The 23,238-nt window shown below is 48.5% G+C and overlaps 1 protein-coding gene across 1 annotated transcript in view; it reads right to left on the bottom strand.

The window, feature by feature from the left end:
- The window catches only part of DOT1L (DOT1 like histone lysine methyltransferase), a 118,020-nt gene that overhangs the window by 14,376 nt on the left and 80,406 nt on the right, over positions 1 to 23,238 (bottom strand). The window contains exons 10-21 of the mRNA XM_066604591.1: positions 21,620 to 21,688; positions 19,626 to 19,732; positions 19,442 to 19,483; positions 18,442 to 18,525; positions 18,111 to 18,345; positions 14,080 to 14,193; positions 10,188 to 10,279; positions 9,745 to 9,846; positions 7,952 to 8,089; positions 4,408 to 4,533; positions 516 to 964; positions 278 to 413 (exon numbers count right to left, since the gene is read on the bottom strand). Of these exons, the coding sequence (XP_066460688.1) occupies positions 278 to 413; positions 516 to 964; positions 4,408 to 4,533; positions 7,952 to 8,089; positions 9,745 to 9,846; positions 10,188 to 10,279; positions 14,080 to 14,193; positions 18,111 to 18,345; positions 18,442 to 18,525; positions 19,442 to 19,483; positions 19,626 to 19,732; positions 21,620 to 21,688 (1,694 nt within the window). The remainder of the gene's footprint in view (positions 1 to 277; positions 414 to 515; positions 965 to 4,407; positions 4,534 to 7,951; positions 8,090 to 9,744; positions 9,847 to 10,187; positions 10,280 to 14,079; positions 14,194 to 18,110; positions 18,346 to 18,441; positions 18,526 to 19,441; positions 19,484 to 19,625; positions 19,733 to 21,619; positions 21,689 to 23,238) is intronic.

Consider the following 23,238-nt stretch of genomic DNA (forward strand, 5'->3'; position numbering starts at 1 on the left):
TTTAGCTTTTTACCTTAATAAAACTAGAAAAAAAGTGAAAAAAAGTGTAAGTGAAAAAGATATTAAAATCGCCCTATATGTCACGGGAAAAAAATGCAGCAAAAACAATTTGGGTAGCTAAAAGGAAAAAAAATAGGGCAATAAAACTACCACATGGGTAAAATCCCTAAAAAGTGTCTGGTCCTTAAGGTGCAAAACAGCCTGGTCCTTAAGGGGTTAAGTGGAGTGGGTTCAAGGACAGACGTTAACCAAAAAGTGATCCACAGTAGTAACCAACCTTATCCGTGCCTCTATCCACTGAGGTCTGTCCAGCCTCAGGCGATGAAGGGTGTGACTCCTGAGGACTTAACTGGATGCCATTTAAGATTCCAGAACTTGGGGACAAAAAACTATTTTCTTTCACCATTTCAGCTCTAAAATAAAATATTGCACAAAAGTAAGACAGTGTATTAAATGCCGAAATGCAGAACTTTTACATGAAGATTTGACTAGTTTCTAAAGCTCTTCGCTCTCACCTGTGAGTGATGTCAGACCCTCTGGAATTAGGTGCAGGATCTTGATTAAGATGGCGCCTCATAGCAATTTTGGCAGGCGAGTAGCGTGTGTAGTCTGGTTGAGATGGGCCGTTTCTCTCCCCCTTGTGACGTGATGCATGCATATCATTGTGATCTCCGCGAGACGGTGTGCTTTCTTTAGAGCAAGGCCTACTTCCTCCACCACGACATGAGTGGTGCAGTTCATAGTGAGAAGCATGACCATTAATTAAGGGTTCAGGGCTCATGCCATTGATGCTGGTTGACTGAGAAGGAAGCAGACGTGTTTGTGATCCCTCTGGTGGGTAGCGAGCAACAAAACTACCCTTAGAGCGAGTGCTACTTGGTGGCGGATCCTCCGACAAAGTGGTAGACTTCAGCTGAAGTAACTCATGCTGCCTCTGAAATTTCTCGAGCTCTACAATGCTAATCTAAGAACAAAAAAAAGGTACAAAAAGTCAAGAATATGCATAGTGGATTTGTCAAGTTCTTAACCATAAGTATTCATGCAAATGGTGAGAGAAAAACATGTCACTTTACAAGCAGAAATGATCTCCGTAAATATGGCAAGATATACCTGCACATACTCAACGGAAAGGCTTATTCTCTTCGGAGACATCTATGGTGCATCCCCATGCTGAGTAAATGCCAGCAGTGGAACCCGGTGCCACCTTCAGGACGGGGAGGTGGAAGCACATGACCCCATATCTAGTGAGTCAACTACTGTGAATGAATGGCAGTGGCCAGAATTATGGAAACAGGGTAGCACATTGTGAGTCACAAGAAGAGCTGTAGCACAGCACACTCCACTGTTTCCATACTTCCAGCCTCCGCTCAAGTCAATCACAGGTTGGATACAGCAGCTAGAGGCCATACTAGTTCTGAAGATGCTGCCGTCCCCGGAGGTGGAAACCGTATCCATCAGACATTTATGGTGTATCCTGTGGATATAGTATAAAATGTCTAAGGTGGAAATAACCCTTGAAGGTTGGATGTGGCTGCAGATTTCACCCTTTGCATTGCAATAGGTGAAATCCACAGTTGCAATCAGCTTTTCTACGTGAAAACCACATCTAAATTAAACTGCTATTCTGGTACATTTCAACTCCTGCAAAGAGACTGATCATTCATTTTGTAGGTAAAATACTGGACTAAAAAGAGGCACATTGGGTATCTACAACTTAGGCACGCCTTAACAGCACAATTCCCAAAACCCAGACAACCCTTCTCCCAGTACCCATTAATAGGGATACTGTGCACCCAGGGACCCAAAGGATTGATATCGGCGCTATACACCCACCTGTTACAATCCAAGATCCCCGAAACGCCAATGACAGTAGTGGAGAGATGGAAAGAGCTCATCCCCACTCTCACTAATGAGGACTGGGAAACTGCGATGTCCACGTACACCGCGGTGTCACCGGCCGCAAACAAACTGACTCAATTATATATACTACACCAGTGCTATCTGACCCCGACCAGACTGCATAAAATGAAGAGGATTCCCACAAACCAATGCCATAGGTGTAGAGCCCCCAATGCAAACCTCAACCATCTAATATGGAGCTGCCCCAACATCTACACATACTGGGGAGAAGTCACAGAATTCCTAACTCAACTGATGGGTATACCGGTACCACAAGACCCAGCAGTATGTCTATTGGGCATTCTAGACGAAGAACAATGGCAATACCACGACAGAATATTCCTCAGTAAGACACTATTCTACGCCCGCAAGGCAATGGCTTTGCGATGGATGGATAGACGCCCCCCGACACTCTCAAAATGGCAGAACATAGTTAATGCTATCCTACCATATGAAAAAAATAGTATACAAAAATAGAAAATGCCCCGATAAAGTCGATAAGGTATGGGAAAGATGGTGCGGATCAACAAGTACAATATTCACGCAAGACCGATTCCAAAGCCTGCTGAGAGCAACCGTATCTAGAACGAACCGGTAAAACACGAGAAAGCTATGGCCCTCCACTGACTCCATGAGCAAATACACTGCCACACTGTATTCAATACCAGCATATGTTAATGTAACTACATAATCACAAGAGCCTATGATGTAACCAAAGTTGTTTATTCACGCAATGTACGAAATATATATTGTTCAATAAAACGAGTTTAAAAAAAAAAAAAAAAGGCACATTGTGCGAGAACCTGGTATACCCGCTGCCTGAATCCTAACCGCGGTCACCCAACAGCGGCCAGTATACCCGCTGCCTGGATCCTAACCGCGGTCACCCAACAGCGGCCAGTATACCCTCTGCCTGGATCCTAACCGCGGTCACCCAACAGCGGCCAGTATACCCTCTGCCTGGATCCTAACCGCGGTCACCCAACAGCGGCCAGTATACCCGCTGCCTGGATCCTAACCGCGGTCACCCAACAGCGGCCAGTATACCCGCTGCCTGGATCCTAACCGCGGTCACCCAACAGCGGCCAGTATACCCTCTGCCTGGATCCTAACCGCGGTCACCCAACAGCGGCCAGTATACCCGCTGCCTGGATCCTAACCGCGGTCACCCAACAGCGGCCAGTATACCCGCTGCCTGGATCCTAACCGCGGTCACCCAACAGCGGCCAGTATACCCGCTGCCTGGATCCTAACCGCGGTCACCCAACAGCGGCCAGTATATCCCCTGCCTGGACCCTAACCGCAGTCACCCAACAGCGGCCAGTATACCCTCTGCCTGGATCCTAACCGCGGTCACCCAACAGCGGCCAGTATACCCTCTGCCTGGATCCTAACCGCGGTCACCCAACAGCGGCCAGTATACCCTCTGCCTGGATCCTAACCGCGGTCACCCAACAGCGGCCAGTATACCCGCTGCCTGGATCCTAACCGCGGTCACAGAACAGTGGCCAGTATACCCGCTGCATGGATCCTAACCGCGGTCACAGAACAGTGGCCAGTATACCCGCTGCCTGGATCCTAACCGCGGTCACCCAACAGCGGCCAGTATATCCCCTGCCTGGACCCTAACCGCAGTCACCCAACAGCGGCCAGTATACCCTCTGCCTGGATCCTAACCGCGGTCACCCAACAGCGGCCAGTATACCCGCTGCCTGGATCCTAACCGCGGTCACCCAACAGCGGCCAGTATACCCTCTGCCTGGATCCTAACCGCGGTCACCCAACAGCGGCCAGTATACCCGCTGCCTGGATCCTAACCGCGGTCACCCAACAGCGGCCAGTATACCCTCTGCCTGGATCCTAACCGCGGTCACCCAACAGCGGCCAGTATACCCGCTGCCTGGATCCTAACCGCGGTCACAGAACAGTGGCCAGTATACCCGCTGCATGGATCCTAACCGCGGTCACCCAACAGCGGCCAGTATACCCTCTGCCTGGATCCTAACCGCGGTCACCCAACAGCGGCCAGTATACCCTCTGCCTGGATCCTAACCGCGGTCACCCAACAGCGGCCAGTATACCCTCTGCCTGGATCCTAACCGCGGTCACAGAACAGTGGCCAGTATACCCGCTGCATGGATCCTAACCGCGGTCACCCAACAGCGGCCAGTATATCCCCTGCCTGGACCCTAACCGCAGTCACCCAACAGCGGCCAGTATACCCTCTGCCTGGATCCTAACCGCGGTCACCCAACAGCGGCCAGTATACCCTCTGCCTGGATCCTAACCGCGGTCACAGAACAGTGGCCAGTATACCCGCTGCCTGGATCCTAACCGTGGTCACAGAACAGTGGCCAGTATACCCGCTGCCTGGATCCTAACCGTGGTCACAGAACAGTGGCCAGTATACCCGCTGCCTGGATCCCAACCGCGGTCACAGAACAGTGGCCAGTATACCCGCTGCCTGCACAGCCAGATAATGCCTCTTAGCGCTGGCCGGTCCCTCACCTGCAACTCCAGACAGTGCTTCTGCTTTTCCGAGATCTGATTCTTTAGTGCCAACTTCTCCTTCATGAGATTCTCCAGGGACAGCGTGTTCCAGTCCAGCTTCAACTCTTCACAACGGGCTTTCAGCTGTAAGATTTTGAAGAGAACAGAAAAAGTCAGTTTCAGGTGCTCTGAATTGGTTCTATGGTTTCTATTGGTATTACATCTGTAAATAGAACTTCTGCAGGCATCAATAAGCTCCCATTTGAGACTGTCCAGATGGGCAACAGGGCACGGACCCACCAGCCACCCTAGAGATAACCAGTGGCAGAGACAGCTGGCAGGCACGCTCTGACAGTAAGGAAATGGAGTGCGCCACACCGGCTGAACGAGTTGCTACCCAGCCAAGAAAATAATCTTTGAACTAACAGGCTAATTGACCTTGAAAAGGAGACACCTGAAGTTAGAAAGTGTAAGGGTGAGCTTACACCGCCGACAGTCAGCTGAGTCATCGCTCAAAAGGTGACGGTCATCCTGTGTAAACACTGGACCCGACAGGACAAGTGAGCAAGAATCGCCTGCGACTTTCGGCTCGTGTAAACAAGTAGTCAGTCAGCCTTTGTTTACTTTGAATGGAGGTGGGCAGCCGAAAGACCCCAGTAGTGCTCTGCCTTCATTCAGTGAGCGACTATCGTTCCTGTGTCGGGGCGGCTGTTGGGAGCCCAAAGGCACGTTTACCTGTGGAATTGACAGAATACTTAGGAGGTGATGCACTGGGAATGGTGGGGGGAAGGTGTAGCCCAATATACAAGGTTCCCAACTCATTGCCAGTGGTGGTGGGCCACTGCTCTCCTTTCTCCAATATAGAGCCATTATGTATTACGGAGTGAGAAGTAACAAACTAACCACAGAAGAGAAAGAAAAACACTAGACTGCCATTTCAAGATGCGTTTAAGTGCACAGTGCAAACTCTGGGGGCAAGTATGCAACCCACCGACTAGGGAAAGCACGCTTCACATCATTAGCCCTTGCTTGCGATGCTCTATAAACTCTTCAAATAAGTCCTCCTCTAGTCCTATGTATATCAGAGCTAGAGAGCCAACCTGAAGCCAGTACCCTCGTACAAGCATTGTCCTGCCGATTTCCTTTTTTACTGGGCTCTGCCATCAATGCTGATACAAGAGACGCACCAGCTGACGGCCAGTCAAGAGGATTCCTGGGAATTACTTGTTGAACGCTCCTGGAGACTCACAGGTCGCAAGGATGAAGAGTGGGGCGTTTTTCACATGGCAACTCCAGACACAGGACACGTGTGTCCGCAGTGTTCACAGACTACACCATACTGCGGTACGTGGCAGTTCAGGGGGTTGGAGACTAGTCACCACCTTGCTCAGCAGATACAGTGCATGCTAGCAGGGGCAGGATGCTGAGGCGATGCTGTCGTGCCGCTTGCTCCGCAGATACAGTGCATGCTAGCAGGGGCAGGATGCTGAGGCGATGCTGAGGCGATGCTGAGGCGATGCTGTCGTGCCGCTTGCTCCGCAGATACAGTGCATGCTAGCAGGGGCAGGACGCTGAGGCGATGCTGTCGTGCCGCTTGCTCAGCAGATACAGTGCATGCTAGCAGGGGCAGGACGCTGAGGCGATGCTGCCGTGCCACTTGCTCAGCAGATACAGTGCATGCTAGCAGGGGCAGGACGCTGAGGCGATGCTGCCGTGCCACTTGCTCAGCAGATACAGTGCATGCTAGCAGGGGCAGGACGCTGAGGCAATGCTGCCGTGCCGCTTGCTCAGCAGATACAGCGCATGCTAGCAGGGGCAGGACACTGAGGCGATGCTGTCGTGCCGCTTGCTCAGCAGATACAGTGCATGCTAGCAGGGGCAGGATGCTGAGGCGATGCTGTCGTGCCGCTTGCTCAGCAGATACAGTGCATGCTAGCAGGGGCAGGATGCTGAGGCGATGCTGCCGTGCCGCTTGCTCCGCAGATACAGTGCATGCTAGCAGGGGCAGGATGCTGAGGCGATGCTGCCGTGCCGCTTGCTCCGCAGATACAGTGCATGCTAGCAGGGGCAGGATGCTGAGGCGATGCTGTCGTGCCGCTTGCTCAGCAGATACAGTGCATGCTAGCAGGGGCAGGATGCTGAGGCGATGCTGTCGTGCCGCTTGCTCAGCAGATACAGTGCATGCTAGCAGGGGCAGGATGCTGAGGCGATGCTGTCGTGCCGCTTGCTCAGCAGATACAGTGCATGCTAGCAGGGGCAGGATGCTGAGGCGATGCTGTCGTGCCGCTTGCTCCGCAGATACAGTGCATGCTAGAAGGGGCAGGACACTGAGGCGATGCTGCCGTGCCGCTCTCCATCTCTCGGGACCTCTGTGACACTTTCAGTCTTTTAAACTGTCAGATTCCCATTGGATTTTCCTAGTGTTAAATTGACAGTTTAATACATGGCTGAGCCTCGGGGTTCTGAGGTGGTGTAATAATAGAACGGAAAGCAGCGTTAAAGGAGTTCTGAAGTATTGAGGTCTTTTCTTCAGGCTAGGCCATCACTAGTTCAGTGGCTGGGGTCCGCCTCTCAGGACCCCCTGGTGACCTGCTGTCCATTTGTATGCAGCCAGAAGCTGACAGCTTCATAGACATTGTAGTGGCCCGGATTGGTAATACAACAACTGATTAACTATTTGAAGGACATGGGTTGTCGAAGTTAGTACTATGGATAACCCCTTTTATTTAACCTCTTTATGCTAAAGGATGTACATGTCCGGGGGGGGGGTATGTATGGAGGGAGATCATGGGGCGATTTCGCTCCATATATCGCGGCACATGCCCGCAACAGTTCCTCTAAGCAACGCGGCTCATCGGAGCCGTTAACCCTTTAAATGCCCCGACTGATGTTTAGGGGTCCCGTACGGCCCCTCGCGATGAGATCGTGGGTTGTCCTGCGGGTGTCATGGCAGCCAGGGGCCTGTGCGGTGACTTGATAGAATGCCTGTCAAATCGCAGTATAATGTAACGCTATGGCATTACACTATACTGCAGGATCGATCAAAACATCGCATGTCGTGGTCCCTTCTGGGAACTAAGAAAACAAAGTAAAAATAAATTTAAAAAGTTTCACTAATTATTTAAAAAAAAAAAAGGAATAAAAGCTTAAAAAAAACCTTTTGCCATATTTATAATAAAAGCATCTAAATAAAACAAAACAGACACACACAGACAGACACCCAGACAGAGACACACACAATTCAATTATATATATATAGATTACATGTACTCCAGAGTGCAGCCACTAAAGAACACAATACAAGCTCTCATACAGCTGGCACAAGAGCCATATCGCTTGGTCCTTAATAGGAAAAAAAATAGGCCAGTCACTAAGGGGTTAAGGGCAATTGTGCCCGATCGGCTGGGTGTATCCTTATAGATTCTAACAAAGCCTGCCTGCGGTGCCAGAACCACCGGCCATGCTGACCTGCCAAGAGCTAAAGTAAAGTTTTGCTTTCTGAAAGCTGCATTTTTGTTGAGAAGAGCGCCCCCAACAGGAAAGCTCCCGGCCCGCATCTTACCAACAGCAGGCTTCGCTTCCGCAGTTCCCCGTTTTCTTGCTCCAGTTGTCGGCTTTGTTCTTTCAGTTGAAGATTATGAGCAAAAATCTCCTTCTGCGCCTGGATGAGGTCACTGAACGTCAGAGCCTTGACGCCCAACTACAAGGCCAATGAAAAAGAAACAATACTTTTACACAAATTACAACATGTTGCACCAACTTTAATTAAATAAACATTAACAGACATTTTAGTCTCTTTTCGGGCTCATGTCCACGGCCGTGTTTTCACCACATATTATGCGTGCGATGCGCGGCTGTGTGATATGTGGTGAATGGAGTTAACCCTTTCCAATCCACTGTCTGACCTATAAAGACATTATGATTTAAGGCTGTACAGCTCTGATGTTGGAAGACGTCTGTCGGGGTTCCCTTACTGTATATTACCAGCCTCTCTGCTGTTGGAGCTTATCCAACATGTCACCTCATGCAGTACTGGCTTTAGCCAGCAGATAGCGCCGTTGTATAACAGCAGAAAAAGAGTAAGCCCCCTAGGAAAACCAGGATACAAATTGGATTGGAAAGGGTTAATGAGAATCAATGGGCTTTCATTGGTCCGTGCACATGAGCGTGTAAACATGCGACGAATAGTGCGAGGCGTGGCTCATCGGCTGGCGACCTACCAACACTTCTATCACCAGCACAACGTGTGAGGACATGTGGAACACCATGGTCACAAGTCCGGCACCCACTGGGGACTGGAGAGGAGCTCTTCTGACAGTGTTGTGCTCCTGCCAGTGCAGAGCTTCACAGACCAATCCCGCACTCGCCCGTCTGAAATTAGCCTCAGTTTCATAAATTGCTCCCAGTATTTTAGACTTGTTCCAGAGGGCACTCAGCAGACAGCGTCTACTGCGACGCCTCCATCGGTGGAGCAAGGCAATGCATACTACCAGCGCATCGGCCGTGTTGTGCGGACGCAGCCTCTTCCTTGCCCAATTACAATTGTCCTGGACTATTTACATGAAGCACCTGGTTCTTCTCTTGTAGACATGCGACCCAAGTTCTGGCCGTAGCTCGGTAAGCAGGCGGCCCTGTCATCTAGACAGAGCTGTCACCGGGAGCTGCTGTATGCGGTTCTCACTTACATGATCGCTGTTATCCAATGGATAAGAGCGATCATGCAAAAGAAAAAAAAAAAAAAAAAGTTTGTTTCATCTCCCCTCGTGGATCATCTTTGTGAAGAGGGATGAAATTGTGTAGCTAAGGCCCCCGGATTTATCCATGGACCTTACCCCGGCTTCTGCACATGCGCCCATCGCCAAAATGGCGGACCCATGCGCAAAAGCAGCGTATTGTCAGAATAATTTAAAATTTCCCTGCTCCTGGTTACCAAACTTGGCCGAGAGCCTGGAGATTTCACAGGGAACCGCAGTAGGCGGTCCTTGGTCACATGATCACAGTTATCTAATGGATAACAGCGATCACGTAAAAGTTAAAAAAAAAGGAAAAGTTTCACCTGTACTTGACAAAAGACTTGAGTTTTTTTTTAACCATTTAGGAGACGTACAAATTTAACATAAAATTAAGTTTTGCAAATGTGTGTCCAGAATAAAGTAAACAGATGGAAAATTTGTTTTTGGTCATTAAGGTGCAACAGGATTGGTCACTAAAGGGTTAACTCCCATTTACTTGTTCCAGTTCAGCTGTTTCCATAATCCTGGCCACCAGCAATATTTGGCTGAGATGGTAAGACCCCCTTAAAAGGGCACCCATATCCATAACCTCCAGTAAACCCCCTATAGTGTGTAGCGGTACCTCATCTAGCTTCTGCTGGAACAGCTTGCGGATCTCCTCCTTCTGGGCTTGGCAGTGGGTAAGTAGCTGCTGAGCGGCACCAAGGAGATTACAATTTTTCTCCTAAGACGAAAAAAAAAAACATTAGCACACCCAATTGAAAAGAATGAACTGGACCGCAAAAAAAAAAAAAAGGGCCTTGCAGTATACGCTTTTTGCATTGCAGCCAATATATGCCACTCTACAGCATCTGAGGTGTAAATTAGGGAATACTCCCAAAATATAGGCTAAACATTTTGTACAAGTTTAAGAGACATATCTAGAGCTGGACAACACCCATAGCCAAAGCCCCAAGATGCCGACACCCAACTTCTTGGATGCAAGTATCTCCTAAAATCCACATCACTTTGTATATCAATTAAAAATGTTGGACCGCTCTAGGAATTTTAAGGGGAAATGCCTACCTTCTCCTTTTCCAACAGTTGCTGGAGTCCAGCTTTGTATCGAGGAGTTTTCATGTAAGACATAAGCTGCAAGTACTGCATCCTGAAGGAGTCTGTGATAAAGGGTGGTAATGAGATACATATGAAACAAACGCCTGCAGATAAGAGGGTCCGTCAAATCACAAGCAAAAATACATCCTTCTAGTTCCACAACGAAGCCCCAGCAAACACAAGCCGACCTGCCTGCCATTGGATGGGGCCTCACCCCAGAGGACACGATGTGGGGATGATATCTGCACACAATTCACACTGTGGCTTTCTTCAATACGGCAGTATCGGTGATCTGTCACTGTAGTAAACCTATTGTGTTTAGGCCCCGTATGAGCATCTCCTAAAGGCCCATTTAGACAACTATTATCGCTCAAGAGCCATCTTTTGAGCGATAATCGTGTCTAAACACGCAGCCATCGTGCACTTTTCTTGCACTATTCGCTCATCGCTAACTTTTAGCAAGCTAAAAATCAGTGATGAGCCTCCTCAGTGCAGCGCGCCGAGTTCTCTGCAGGGTACCGCTGATAGTATTTTTTTAGCGCCATCAGCGCTCCAGCTATCTTCTGCATACCCGACTCGGAGCTCTCAGTGGGATACTACCTGAGAGCTCTGAGAACAAAGCAGCTGTATGCTACTGTATTCCACTGGTAACACTCAATACTAGCAGCACGTCTCACTTTCTAGTTACAAACCATTTCCTCTATTTAAGATGATAAACAGTTTGGACGCGCCGTAATTTTACTATTCAACTGTTTTTGGTGGAAAATGACGATTGGATCTTCACTTCTTCCTGTAAGAAACATGACCATCTGTAAGAACTATCGAGAGTCGCCCATCACATTCGGATTGTACCTCCCTTTGTAGCGGTCTTTAATGACTGAGATGTCTTGTGTGTGGAATACGCAGTGAATAGAACTCCTTGATTTCAGTGCATGTGCAAATATGCAGTGTATTTGGGCACATAAAAACACGCAAGAGCGGGGAAAACGCAGCTGTAAGCAATTTTTGGTTGTGCAAATACATATCAAATTTGCACGACTGAAATGCGCTCATGTCCATGTGAATTAGCCCCGATAGTGGCCCCAGTACCGACGGTGCCCCCCCCCCCATAGTGGCCCCAGTACCGACGGTGCCCCCCCCCCATAGTGGCCCCAGTACTAATGGTGCGCCCCCCCCCCCATAGTGGCCCCAGTACTAATGGTGCGCCCCCCCCCCCCATAGTGGCCCCAGTACTAATGGTGCGCCCCCCCCCCCCCCATAGTGGCCCCAGTACTAATGGTGCGCCCCCCCCCCCCCATAGTGGCCCCAGTACTAATGGTGCGCCCCCCCCCCCCATAGTGGCCCCAGTACTAATGGTGCGCCCCCCCCCCCATAGTGGCCCCAGTACTAATGGTGCCCCCCCCCCCCATAGTGGCCCCAGTACTAATGGTGCCCCCCCCCCCCATAGTGGCCCCAGTACTAATGGTGCCCCCCCCCCCCCATAGTGGCCCCAGTACTAATGGTGCCCCCCCCCCATAGTGGCCCCAGTACTAATGGTGCCCCCCCCCCATAGTGGCCCCAGTACTAATGGTGCCCCCCCCCCCCATAGTGGCCCCAGTACTAATGGTGCCCCCCCCCCATAGTGGCCCCAGTACTAATGGTGCCCCCCCCCCCATAGTGGCCCCAGTACTAATGGTGCCCCCCCCCCCATAGTGGCCCCAGTACTAATGGTGCCCCCCCCCCCCCATAGTGGCCCCAGTACTAATGGTGCCCCCCCCCCCCCCCATAGTGGCCCCAGTACTAATGGTGCCCCCCCCCCCCCCCATAGTGGCCCCAGTACTAATGGTGCCCCCCCCCCCATAGTGGCCCCAGTACTAATGGTGCCCCCCCCATAGTGGCCCCAGTACTAATGGTGCCCCCCCCCCCCCATAGTGGCCCCAGTACTAATGGTGCCCCCCCCCCCCATAGTGGCCCCAGTACTAATGGTGCCCCCCCCCCCATAGTGGCCCCAGTACTAATGGTGCCCCCCCCCCCCCATAGTGGCCCCAGTACTAATGGTGCCCCCCCCCCCCCATAGTGGCCCCAGTACTAATGGTGCCCCCCCCCCCATAGTGGCCCCAGTACTAATGGTGCCCCCCCCCCATAGTGGCCCCAGTACTAATGGTGCCCCCCCCCCCCATAGTGGCCCCAGTACTAATGGTGCCCCCCCCCATAGTGGCCCCAGTACCAATGGTGCCCCCCCCCCCATAGTGGCCCCAGTACCAATGGTGCCCCCCCCCCATAGTGGCCCCAGTACCAATGGTGCCCCCCCCCATAGTGGCCCCAGTACCAATGGTGCCCCCCCCCATAGTGGCCCCAGTACCAATGGTGCCCCCCCCATAGTGGCCCCAGTACCAATGGTGCCCCCCCATAGTGGCCCCAGTAGTAATGGTGCCCCCCCCCATAGTGGCCCCAGTACTAATGGTGCCCCCCCCCATAGTGGCCTCAGTACTAATGGTGCCCCCCCCATAGTGGCCCCAGTAGTAATGGTGCCCCCCCATAGTGGCCCCAGTAGTAATGGTGCCCCCCCATAGTGGCCCCAGTAGTAATGGTGCCCCCCCATAGTGGCCCCAGTAGTAATGGTGCCCCCCCATAGTGGCCCCAGTAGTAATGGTGCCCCCCCATAGTGGCCCCAGTAGTAATGGTGCCCCCCCCCATAGTGGCCCCAGTAGTAATGGTGCCCCCCCCCATAGTGGCCCCAGTAGTAATGGTGCCCCCCCCATAGTGGCCCCAGTAGTAATGGTGCCCCCCCATAGTGGCCCCAGTAGTAACAATGACCACCATAGTAGTTCCAGGGATGCTGCCCAGCCAGAGGCCAATAGTAACCCTCCCATTGGATCAGGAATAGGTAATCTGGCGTCATGAGGTTTTATTGCAGAAGGTATATCTGGATACAGAGGGTTATCTTTCTCTTTACTGTTATTTCATGCAGAAATGTCAGTATGGTGGTCTCTTTGTTCTCGCTGTACCATGGAAATGGCGTTCTACTGTTGCCTTTCAGTCCGTGTGAGACGAGTGTTAAATGACACACAGGTGATGTGCGGAGCCCACTTATTCCAAAATACTTGCGATAGGCCCACTTTACAAAGGATGGTATTTTCCTCTGCTGTGTCTTTTTTGTGAACTGTCCACAGAAAATAAGCAGAAATTATCTGCATTGTTCAGACATCCGCGCCGCCCAGCCATATTGTTATTGCATTTTGAAAAATAGCCCCGATCTAACCAAAGACCCGTAAAAACACAACTCATTAATTACAACTTACTGGATGATCTGCAGCGTCTCCACCACATGGAAACATACCCTATACGTTACATAAACCTACCCTTATAGTGTTCGGTCAGCATGCGGTGTGTAGCAGCAATTGCAAAATCGTTGTATTTGAAAAAATAAAGTACAACAGGAATTGGATTACAGTATTCCCCATAACTGGAAATGTTACGTGGCAGAAAAAAATCATATTTCAATTTAGCGCACTAAAGTTACTAGAAGCCACCGATCAGCTTATCTGTTACAAAAATAGTGTTGCACAGTAACAGTTGCATGTAAAAGCACCCAAAGGTCCGGCATTAAGATGGCCGTCTTAGCTACAAAGACATTCACCACTTTCATTTTATTTTTTCATGACAGTAAGTAATATGGTCAAGTAACGTCAAGCAAGTAGTCACTTGGATCAAACATTCGTCCTTGGCATGGCCAGTGAGGCCGTTGTTTTTGGGTTACTGCTGGGTCATGAAACACCAACAAATCTAGTCCTGAAATATCTTGTATGGACAGTCACCGTTTTCTGCCAATACCTGCATACTGCCTGGTTTAGGTGCTCCTTGGCCCCGTCAGGACTCTTACCTAGCAGCTTCTGCAGGGCTGGCGGAGTGGGCGATGACAACAGCTGGTTGGAAGGTTGACGCTGCACTTTGGGAGGTAGCTGAAAGTATGGACTCTGAGGTGACTTGTATGTATCTGTAGGAAAGCAAAACAGGAGATAAGTTGTCTTTATACTAACTCATGTAAGATTAACACGTCATTCAGAAGGACACATTTACTCATGCGATCTTTATGCATTGTGCATCGCACAGGGGAAAAAGACAAACAAAACTACTCTTAAGGGTAAATGCACACGGGCGGAAATTCCGTGGTGGGATTCCCCGTAGAATTTCCGCCCATGCACGCTGCTATAGGATTGCATTAGATAATGCAATCCTATGCAAACAGCCATGATTTGACCGTGCAAAATCTCGCGCGGTAAAAAAAAATCGCGGCATGTCCCACTTCTGTGCGGGTCTCGCAGAGGCTGGTCAACTCTGACGTGCCAGCACTCTGCACGTGTCAGCTGGTACATAGAGCGGAGGAGACGAGCCGTGGGGTGGGTGTGTGTCACTGCAGAGGCATGGCTCGCATCACGCTGCAAGAATTCCCGCAGCTGGATCCGACCCGGCCATCTCCATGAGGCCTATATGCGTCTTTTTCCATGTGCGTTTTTTTGCAGCACATCCTATTTTTGGGCGATTCAATTGAAGAACCACTTATTTTTCCCTACGGGAATTTAAAAATCGTATTGCGCTCATATACATTTGAGTAGGACGCAATTTTCTGCTATTTTTGGTTTTTACCTGTGAAAATTGCAAGTGCCATAATGTATTTTCTCTCAAAATGCATCGCACAAAAATTGTGGTTTTGCAGATGTGATGTTGGTCTGAGTTTTTCAGACAGATGGCACTCACCCGTGTAAATGCACCCTAATGCTACAATAGACAAAAACAAAAGTATTAAAAATAAATGCGGACATCCGTGGCCGACCAAGTAGTCCGGCTGTCACACAAGACTGAGGAACTCTTCAGAATGAGCCGTCACAGGGACCTACAGCGGAGGGGCAGGTACAGGCATTTCATTTCAACTGATTTACCGTATATACTTGAATATTAGCCGACCCGAGTATAAGCCGAGACAATAAGTTTCACCACAAAAAACTGGGAAAACTTATTGACTCGAGTATAAGCCGAGCTATACTCAAGTACATACTAGGTAAAAAAAAACCCTCCATACTCACCTCCTAGCCAGCGTCTGTGTGACAAGCTGCTTCAATTCTCCCCGCTGTCATCCCCTGCCGTCCTCTCTGCTTGGCTCTGTCAGTGCTGTGTAAGTAAGCGCTGTGATTGGATTGAGCAGCAGCCAATCACAGTTGACGCTCGATCTAATCACAGCGCTTACACAGTCCTGACGGCACGGCATTTGAAAGCCGAGCAGGGAGATGACAGGGAGAATTCTAAAGCAGCTTGATTGGCTGTGAATGATCGAGCACAGACTGATTGGCTGACGCTCGATCCAATCACAGCTCTTACTTACACAGCGCTGACGGCGGGGGATGACAGCGGAGAGAATTCAAGCAGCCTGTCACACAGCTGCTGGAGGCACAGACGCCGGGGGGGGGGGGGGGTGGAGTATGGAGGTTTTATTTCTTTTTTTTAAGCCTTCCCCGACTCGAGTATAAGCCGAGGGGGGCTTTTTCAGCACCAAAAAAAATGTGCTAAAAAACTAGGCTTATACTCGAGTATATACATTAATTGGGAAAAATCTAAGCAAATTATTACAAGCTGATCAGCCAGAAAATTCCTGTCACAGCGGGTGCAATAATGCAATGTCACAGGAAACCACCACATTCACACAGGGCTCTGTTTACAGCAAATCTTTCTCTGTTCTCTTTCAGATCTTCTCTCCCCCCTTTTGGAAAGAATGTGAAACCGAGGCTAGAAATAGTAAGAATAGAAAATACAGCAGGGGACCTGGGGTCATGGCTTTAGTGTCTGATGTACACCCCCTCTTACAGGCCTTCTGCTAGTTTTCCATCCCGTATTGAGCACTCCAGGTATATCCAGGTAAACACACCGTGGTTGCAGTTTTTTTAGGAATAGCTCCATTGCCTCTTCTCTCATGGCCGACAGTTTTTCGTATTGCATCATTCTTGAGACTCGAGCTACACTTGGGTTAATTAGAAGGGTGGGCGAGAGCCATTGAGAGGCCATGTATATTCTAGCAGCCATACAGATGAACTGCGAGAGTTTATGCTGTTGAGTATTGAACCCTGTGGGTTTGCTGGCCAAGAGACAAGGGGATGGAGAGAGGGGGAATGGTTGCCTAGGGCTCTGGATATGAGGTTGGTCACCTGCCTCCAGAGAGACCTCCCAACCGGGCACGTCCACCAGATAGGAGAGGGCGTCCCCAGGGAGTTACAGCCTCTGAAACAATTTGGTGAGGTACTTGGGGAGGATTTGGGGATTATCGAAGGAACCCAATGTGTTCTACAAAGTATTTTTAAATGATGTTTCGGCGAGAGTGACCTGATGGCTGCCTTTTGATATGAAGGTGCAGCAGTGATGCCATCGAGGTAGGGAGATATTTAGCTCTGCTTCCCAGTGTAGCATGAATGGGAGCTCATTACCCAGTGCCGGGTGATTCATATTGGTATATAGGGAGGATATCACACTGGGCTGAAGGGACCATATACAAAGTCTCTCAAAGCCAGTGGGCTTTTCAGCAGAGTGGCTGTTTATTAGTGTCCGGATGCAGATATATATTTGCAACGTCCTAGGATGGAGTATTCATCTATGAGGGGAAGATTAGATATCAGCGAGAACTTGAATCTGCATTTCCTCCAGATGAGAGGGAGAGGACAGGTTAGTGCCAATAGGTGTTGGATGGTGGAAGTCTTTACATTTTTATCCCAAAAAATGGCTTTGAGGTGGGTTGGGGCTATAAGGGATGTTTCTATTTCTACCCATAGAGGAGCCCTATAACGTGGAAGATTGTCTGTTCCATTTCCTTTAGACCGGCGGTGGGAACATTGATGGGTAGACATCTGAAAAGGTAGAGGAGGCGTGGTAGTACTGTCATTTTGATGGAATTTATACGTCCTACCCTGGAGAGGCCGGGTTGGTCTTATTTTTTCACGTCCGCTTTGATTGTGCTAAATATTGGCGGGTAGTTCAATTTGTATAGTGACTAAGAGGGAGAGTTTGATACCTAAAAAGGTAATGTAGTGTGGGGGTGCCTGAAAACCAAAGTTAAGCTTTGAGTTTTTGCGTGTGTGAGGGTATGTTATGAAAAAGCGCTTCTGTAATGTTAACTACTAAGCCCGACGCATATAATACAGGCCAGGACAAAGAGGGTTGGGGACGGGGCATCCTGTCGTGTACCTCTTCGTATGAGTATTATCTGAGGTTTAGAGCAAGGAAGTTTTAGCTGCAGTTACAATCATTTAAAGAGCTTAATACACAGAACACTGTATACAAGCGCCACCTAATATGTAATCACCGCCAACGCTAGAGCTCCGAGCAGGCGGCGGCGCCGGCCGCCAACGCTAGAGCTCCGAGCAGGCGGCGGCCGCCAACGCTAGAGCTCCGAGCAGCGAGGAGGCGGCGGCGGCCAACGCTAGAGCTCCGAGCAGCGAGGAGGCGGCGGCGGCCAACGCTAGAGCTCCGAGCAGCGAGTAGGAGGCGGCGGCTAACGCTAGAGCTCCGAGCAGCGAGTAGGAGGCGGCGGCTAACGCTAGAGCTCCGAGCAGCGAGTAGGAGGCGGCGGCTAACGCTAGAGCTCCGAGCAGCGAGTAGGAGGCGGCGGCTAACGCTAGAGCTCCGAGCAGCGAGGAGGCTAATGGTCAGGCTGTTTCCTTTGTACATATTTTATCTTGTGCATGTTCACAATGATGAAGTAGGTTTGTAATACAAAAGAAATTAAAACCAAACTAGCTCCTTATTGCCAATTTGAATAATTTTTTGTGTGTGAAAATCAAGCCTCACAAGTGAAAAACAAAAGACGTAAACGAATTACAAAATTAGCATAAAGGTGAGCAAGACAGAACAGGCAACCAATTCTATCCTTACCCTGAGGGTTTGCCTGTGTTGGGGATTGAGGGGGAGCGCCATTCTGTGAATGTACAGTTTCCAGTGCAGTTGGGGATTTGGAGGGCTTGCGATCACTAGCTGACGGAAGCAGTTTCTTAGGACGTCCGCGTTTTCGACCAGCCATTTTCCTACCCTTCTTGCTAAGCTTTCTTCGAGCTTTGGCTGGCGAAGTCTTTTTCACAGAAGCCGGCTTCTCTTCTTCAGCACCTGAATCCTGAAACAGCAGTGCGAGTTGTGTTCAGTACTTATCGGATATACGATATAGACATTAAAAGATTAGCAATGGATTCCATTCCAAAGAGAGCCTTACCTTGATCTCCTGAATTTTTGTAGGGGTGGTGGTATTGCTCTTCCCTTCACGATGATTCTTCCGTCTTGTTGTTTCTTGCTCCTCCTAACAAATAAAGATTGGTTATCAACTTTAATTTTTATCACCACATCATTAACCCCTTCATGCTGCACCTATGTTCATGTTCTCTTTCAAAGAGCTACAACACTTTGCTGTAAAATTTATTTAGCAGGAAAACTACTACTGAGATGAATTTATTTAGTTATTTTGTTATATATCTTTCAGAAGGTTTTGTGCTGCTTTATTCCTTACAGTTTTAAATTTAGTTGAAGATACCCTAATCTGCCTGCATTCCCATAGGGCAGCCATAGCCTCCAGCCATTTGTTTTCTTATCAGCATCTAAAAGCATCTTTACAAACTGTGATAATTAGCACTTCTCTACTGATTTAGGTCCCATTTACACGTGACTGTTTAGCAAACGATGCCTGAAACTCGTCCCCGCACACTCACTCTCATGCTGGTGCACAGGAGTACCGTTGGCTTGCAGCAGGGCGGTTGCAGGACATTTCACTCCTCACTCTCCCCCACCCCTCTAGATTCACATAACAGCGGCCGTTCAGTATTCAACGGCTGTTATTTACACTGAGCGCTAATCGTCCATCGTCATCGGCCATCGTTTAGGCTGCATAAAATCCTGAATGATGATAATCATCTTAATTTGGATAGCGCCAACTTATTCTGCAGCGCTTCAGTGATGACGTTCAGTACTTAAGTGAATGGAGAGGGGAGGGGGAGAGCGAGGAGAGAAATCTCTTCCCGCCACGAGCTGGTAATACTAGTGAGTATGTGCGGGGACAAGTGCCGGGCATAGTTTGCCCAACATTTGTCCCGTGTAAATAGGACTATAGTCCCTCATTGTACATTATAAGAGACCGTGTTGAGTCAATTTTAGGTCAATAAAACAAAGCTTTTGAAATTGGAACAAAAAAAAGGTACATTTTTCCAAATTTTAAGGCTTACCCTGAGTTTTGGATTTTTCAGACTGGAAAAATAATTTTCAAGCTGCAAGACACGGTAAAAAAAGTGACACAACTACTGTGAAAGAGGTCAGCAGTACAAGAAACGTCATAAATCCAAGGCAGTATAACACATTGCTGAAGACAAATCACTACGCTATGGCAAAAATTAACAGATGGAGGCTTACTAAAGTCCGGTCAATGGTGTGCAGATAGTAAGAAACTGGCTTTCCGGTCCAAGACACCGAGCCTTTGAGTGGCGACAGTTCAACAACTCTCATTATTGTGCCAATATCTGGAGGAATACAAGAATGGTCATGTAGTAAACATGCAAGACGGATTCTGTGAAAGTTGCAGGGAGAAAAAAAAAAAATTAAAAAGCAGTATGACCGCAAAGGAGATCAGGATCAGATTTCAGTGGCTTGAATGTTTTGATCTCAGGGAGATAAGCAGCTAACGGAGTCCAGCAGTGACAAGAGACTGTTGGCTGTGTAAAAAGGCCATTAAAGTGACTGCAGGAGTGGTGATGTCACCGCTAAGGTAGTTAGCGCTTGTGCAGAACTCTAAAACCGAAAGACATCGCTGGATCGCGAGCTTCTCGTCCACCTGACACTTAACGCTGCACCACCTATAGGAAGCGCTGAGCGTTTACACGTAACAAGATGCCAGTGAGCCAATGAGGTTCTTTAAAGCTGACTGAAAAGTCAGCGTTAACCAACCACGAACGTCAAGTGAGCAATTTTTTCCGCATTCACAACGAACAATTATTATAGTCGCTACAGCGAGTTTTGTGTGCTTTCTTCATATGGCCCTTTTACACGAGACGAAAGCCGTCTAAACGACTGCAGATGTCACCGCTAATATGGCTAGCGCTCATGGGGAGCATTTAGACAGACTTCGCCAATAGATCGCGGGCTTCTCCTATGTGAAGCACTGAGCGTGGAGTGTTGACACGGAATGAGCAGTGTTATCTGTGCTAGAGAGGTCTCTTACTTCCCATTCACGCATTGATCCTCGTGAAGAATTTAACCCTTTATTGAAAGAGTCAAAGGTGGTTATAAATTTATATTCCCAAATTCTTCCTTGGCTTTCTTTGGAGTTTCTTTGCGTTTTTTTCTTAGTACCTCTGCCGCAAAAAGCCCTGCGTGCGAACCCACCCTAAATGGGTAATTTCATGACTGGTGACATTGACAAGGCAGATCTGTTGAATCTCTTTTGCTCATCAAAGCTCATAAAGGAGCGGACCACTAGAAATAACATCCACTAACAGAGCTAATGGTGTCATAACTAATGACTTGTCCTGGCAGACAAGCATAATGGTCCCAAAAGCATTACAAAAAGGGGGGGGGGGGGGGGGAGGTAAAGCTCCAGGACTGGATGGCTTACATCCATACAGAACTTAAAGGGGTTATACAGACTAAAAGTTGGTCATCATGTGATCACTGGGGGTCCCCCGCTCAGGATCCGATGCTCTGCAGGCGCCACAGCCTCTGCTTTGGTTATGTCTGAGCACAATTGTACCTGTACTCAGGACGCAGTTGCATTTATAGAAAGTCCGATTAAAGAAATACAAAAAAACCCATCAAAATTTAATAAAAAATGTGAAAACTAGGATCTACGTAATTAACTACTGCTCTTCCTTTGGACACCATTCAGAACTATGCATTTTCTGGGCGCTGCAGCCATTTTTTTCACCCTTCTGACTTTTCTGACAAAATATCTTCATGCGGGCCGGCGCTCTGTGGGACTAGCTCTATTGGTTTTTGCACTATTTACCATAAAAACTAAGTGTCCATTGTGCAATAAAAATGAGATGTCGACTTTTTTTCCCATTGGTCAGTACAATTATAGCGATACAGATTTATATTGCTTTTGTTTTGCTAGTTCTAAAAAATAAAAATCATTTAAAATAAGTTGCATTCTCTATTCATATACTGGAGGCCCATAACTACATCTTCCCATTGATGGAGCTGTGTGAGGCCAGCTGTACCTGGTTACCATTTTGGGATAATTTTTTGGAGGTAGAGTGAACAAAAAGCAGGGATTCATGTATTCTGTATTTTTGTCTTTGGTATGGACTGTGCACGCTATTACAGACCCAGCAACACAGATGCAGCAAAACTTTAATGTAATACTAATAACTTGCTACAAGAAGTTATCTTCAGCTTGGAAGAAGACTCACCACTCAGGTTTCTGCTGTTAATTCGGAAGTTAAGAGGTGCAAATGGTTTGGAAGAGACAATTCTGCCGCCTGAGAAGACATTGGTCAAGTAAAACAAAATAAGGAAGACATCATATAAAACTGTCAAAGAGCAAAACGTTCTGCATCATGTCACGTGAATGGCAAGAGTCCACGTCAAGCCATTGGAGGAAAGGGAAAAGCAAACAGTTACAAAAACCAGTCATTTGTTATCTTACTAATGTTCTGTGCGACAAAGTGAGAATTGCGCTAGCAGCTTCTACTTTTTCTTGCGTTTCTAGATGAAGACATGCCTAAGGGAGACAAGCAACTATTTCTAGGCATCAAACAACCACAGCCAATTCCTCAGGATGCTTTTCTAACACATCCAAAATAAGACCAGAAAGGCTGTTCATATCAGCGTTGGAGGGTTCGCTCAGATCCTCTGCCGCCGATGTCTGCGAAAAACCCGAACAGAAACCAAAAAGACCTCAATATAGTCATCAGGATCAGTTGGGAGCCATTCCGTTTCATCATAAGACTAGTCTATTCGGCCAATAGGTTCAGTGTTGCTGCTCCCATAACGGAACAGAAAAATACAAAAAGTTAGGGCAGATGGCAAACTTGTGAGTAAAAGTCACCACACAGACCACGAGGGCCAATGGTGGCCATTCTTAGAATTTCAATTTCATTTCTGGCCACTGAATTCTAACATTAGATGAAGACAACTACATATCATCCATGTAGGGGACATTTTATACAGACTCCCTGAACTTCAGCATTTGAGAACAAACCAGTCAATCTGTCTTAATGACTTCCCCAAGAACTAATGGGCAAAAAGTGTCTAAATTAGGGAGAGATGAGAACAGCAGGTTTCAGATTAAAAAGGAACCAGTCATGACCCGGCAGCGCTACAGACTAAGTTATGGCGCTGTTGGGGGGGCGTGACAGCGTGGAGCCGTGTGAAGGATTCTTAGACTCGCCTGCTCCCGCGATGTCCCTCTCTGTAGTTGGCATACGGTCCCGTGTGCGCTCTCATAGACTTGTATAGGACCTGGAGCACGGGACTCTGAAAAGTGTCAGATTTTTATGCCACACACAAACTTCAGAGGGGACACCGATGGATCGCAGGAGCAAGAGAGTGTAAGAAATAAGTCCCCTAACAGCACCGTAACTATGTTTACAGTGACCGGGCATGTCCTCAGCACTATAAACTAAGGCACACAGTCTGGTCACGGACAAGTCTGTTATTCTGAACTGTGTCTCAAGGCGAATACCTTTCAGAAGATGTAAAAGAGATGCAACAAACAAGGAAAAACTATAAAAATGTGCAATAGAAATTTTGCATCATTTCTGCCCGGTGTGAACAAGCCATACTCTCCAGTCAGCGAAGGAGCTCTGGTCAAGTCACTGCCACTCTGATCGCAGAAGCCAACGGGTCACAAGCTGCCACATGGCATTATTGGAGCCTCTAATTAGATGAGTGGTCACAGCATGTGATCCATCAGCTTCTTTTAGATTTGCAGCGGCAGGGACCACGGAAGGGGCCATTAAAAAAGGAAAGTATGACATTTCTTGTTTTTACACTTCATGGTTAGGTTTTTTCCCTTTATGCTGGTAAA

This window comes from Eleutherodactylus coqui, chromosome 5, assembly GCF_035609145.1.
Source record: "Eleutherodactylus coqui strain aEleCoq1 chromosome 5, aEleCoq1.hap1, whole genome shotgun sequence".
NCBI lineage: Eukaryota > Metazoa > Chordata > Amphibia > Anura > Eleutherodactylidae > Eleutherodactylus > Eleutherodactylus coqui.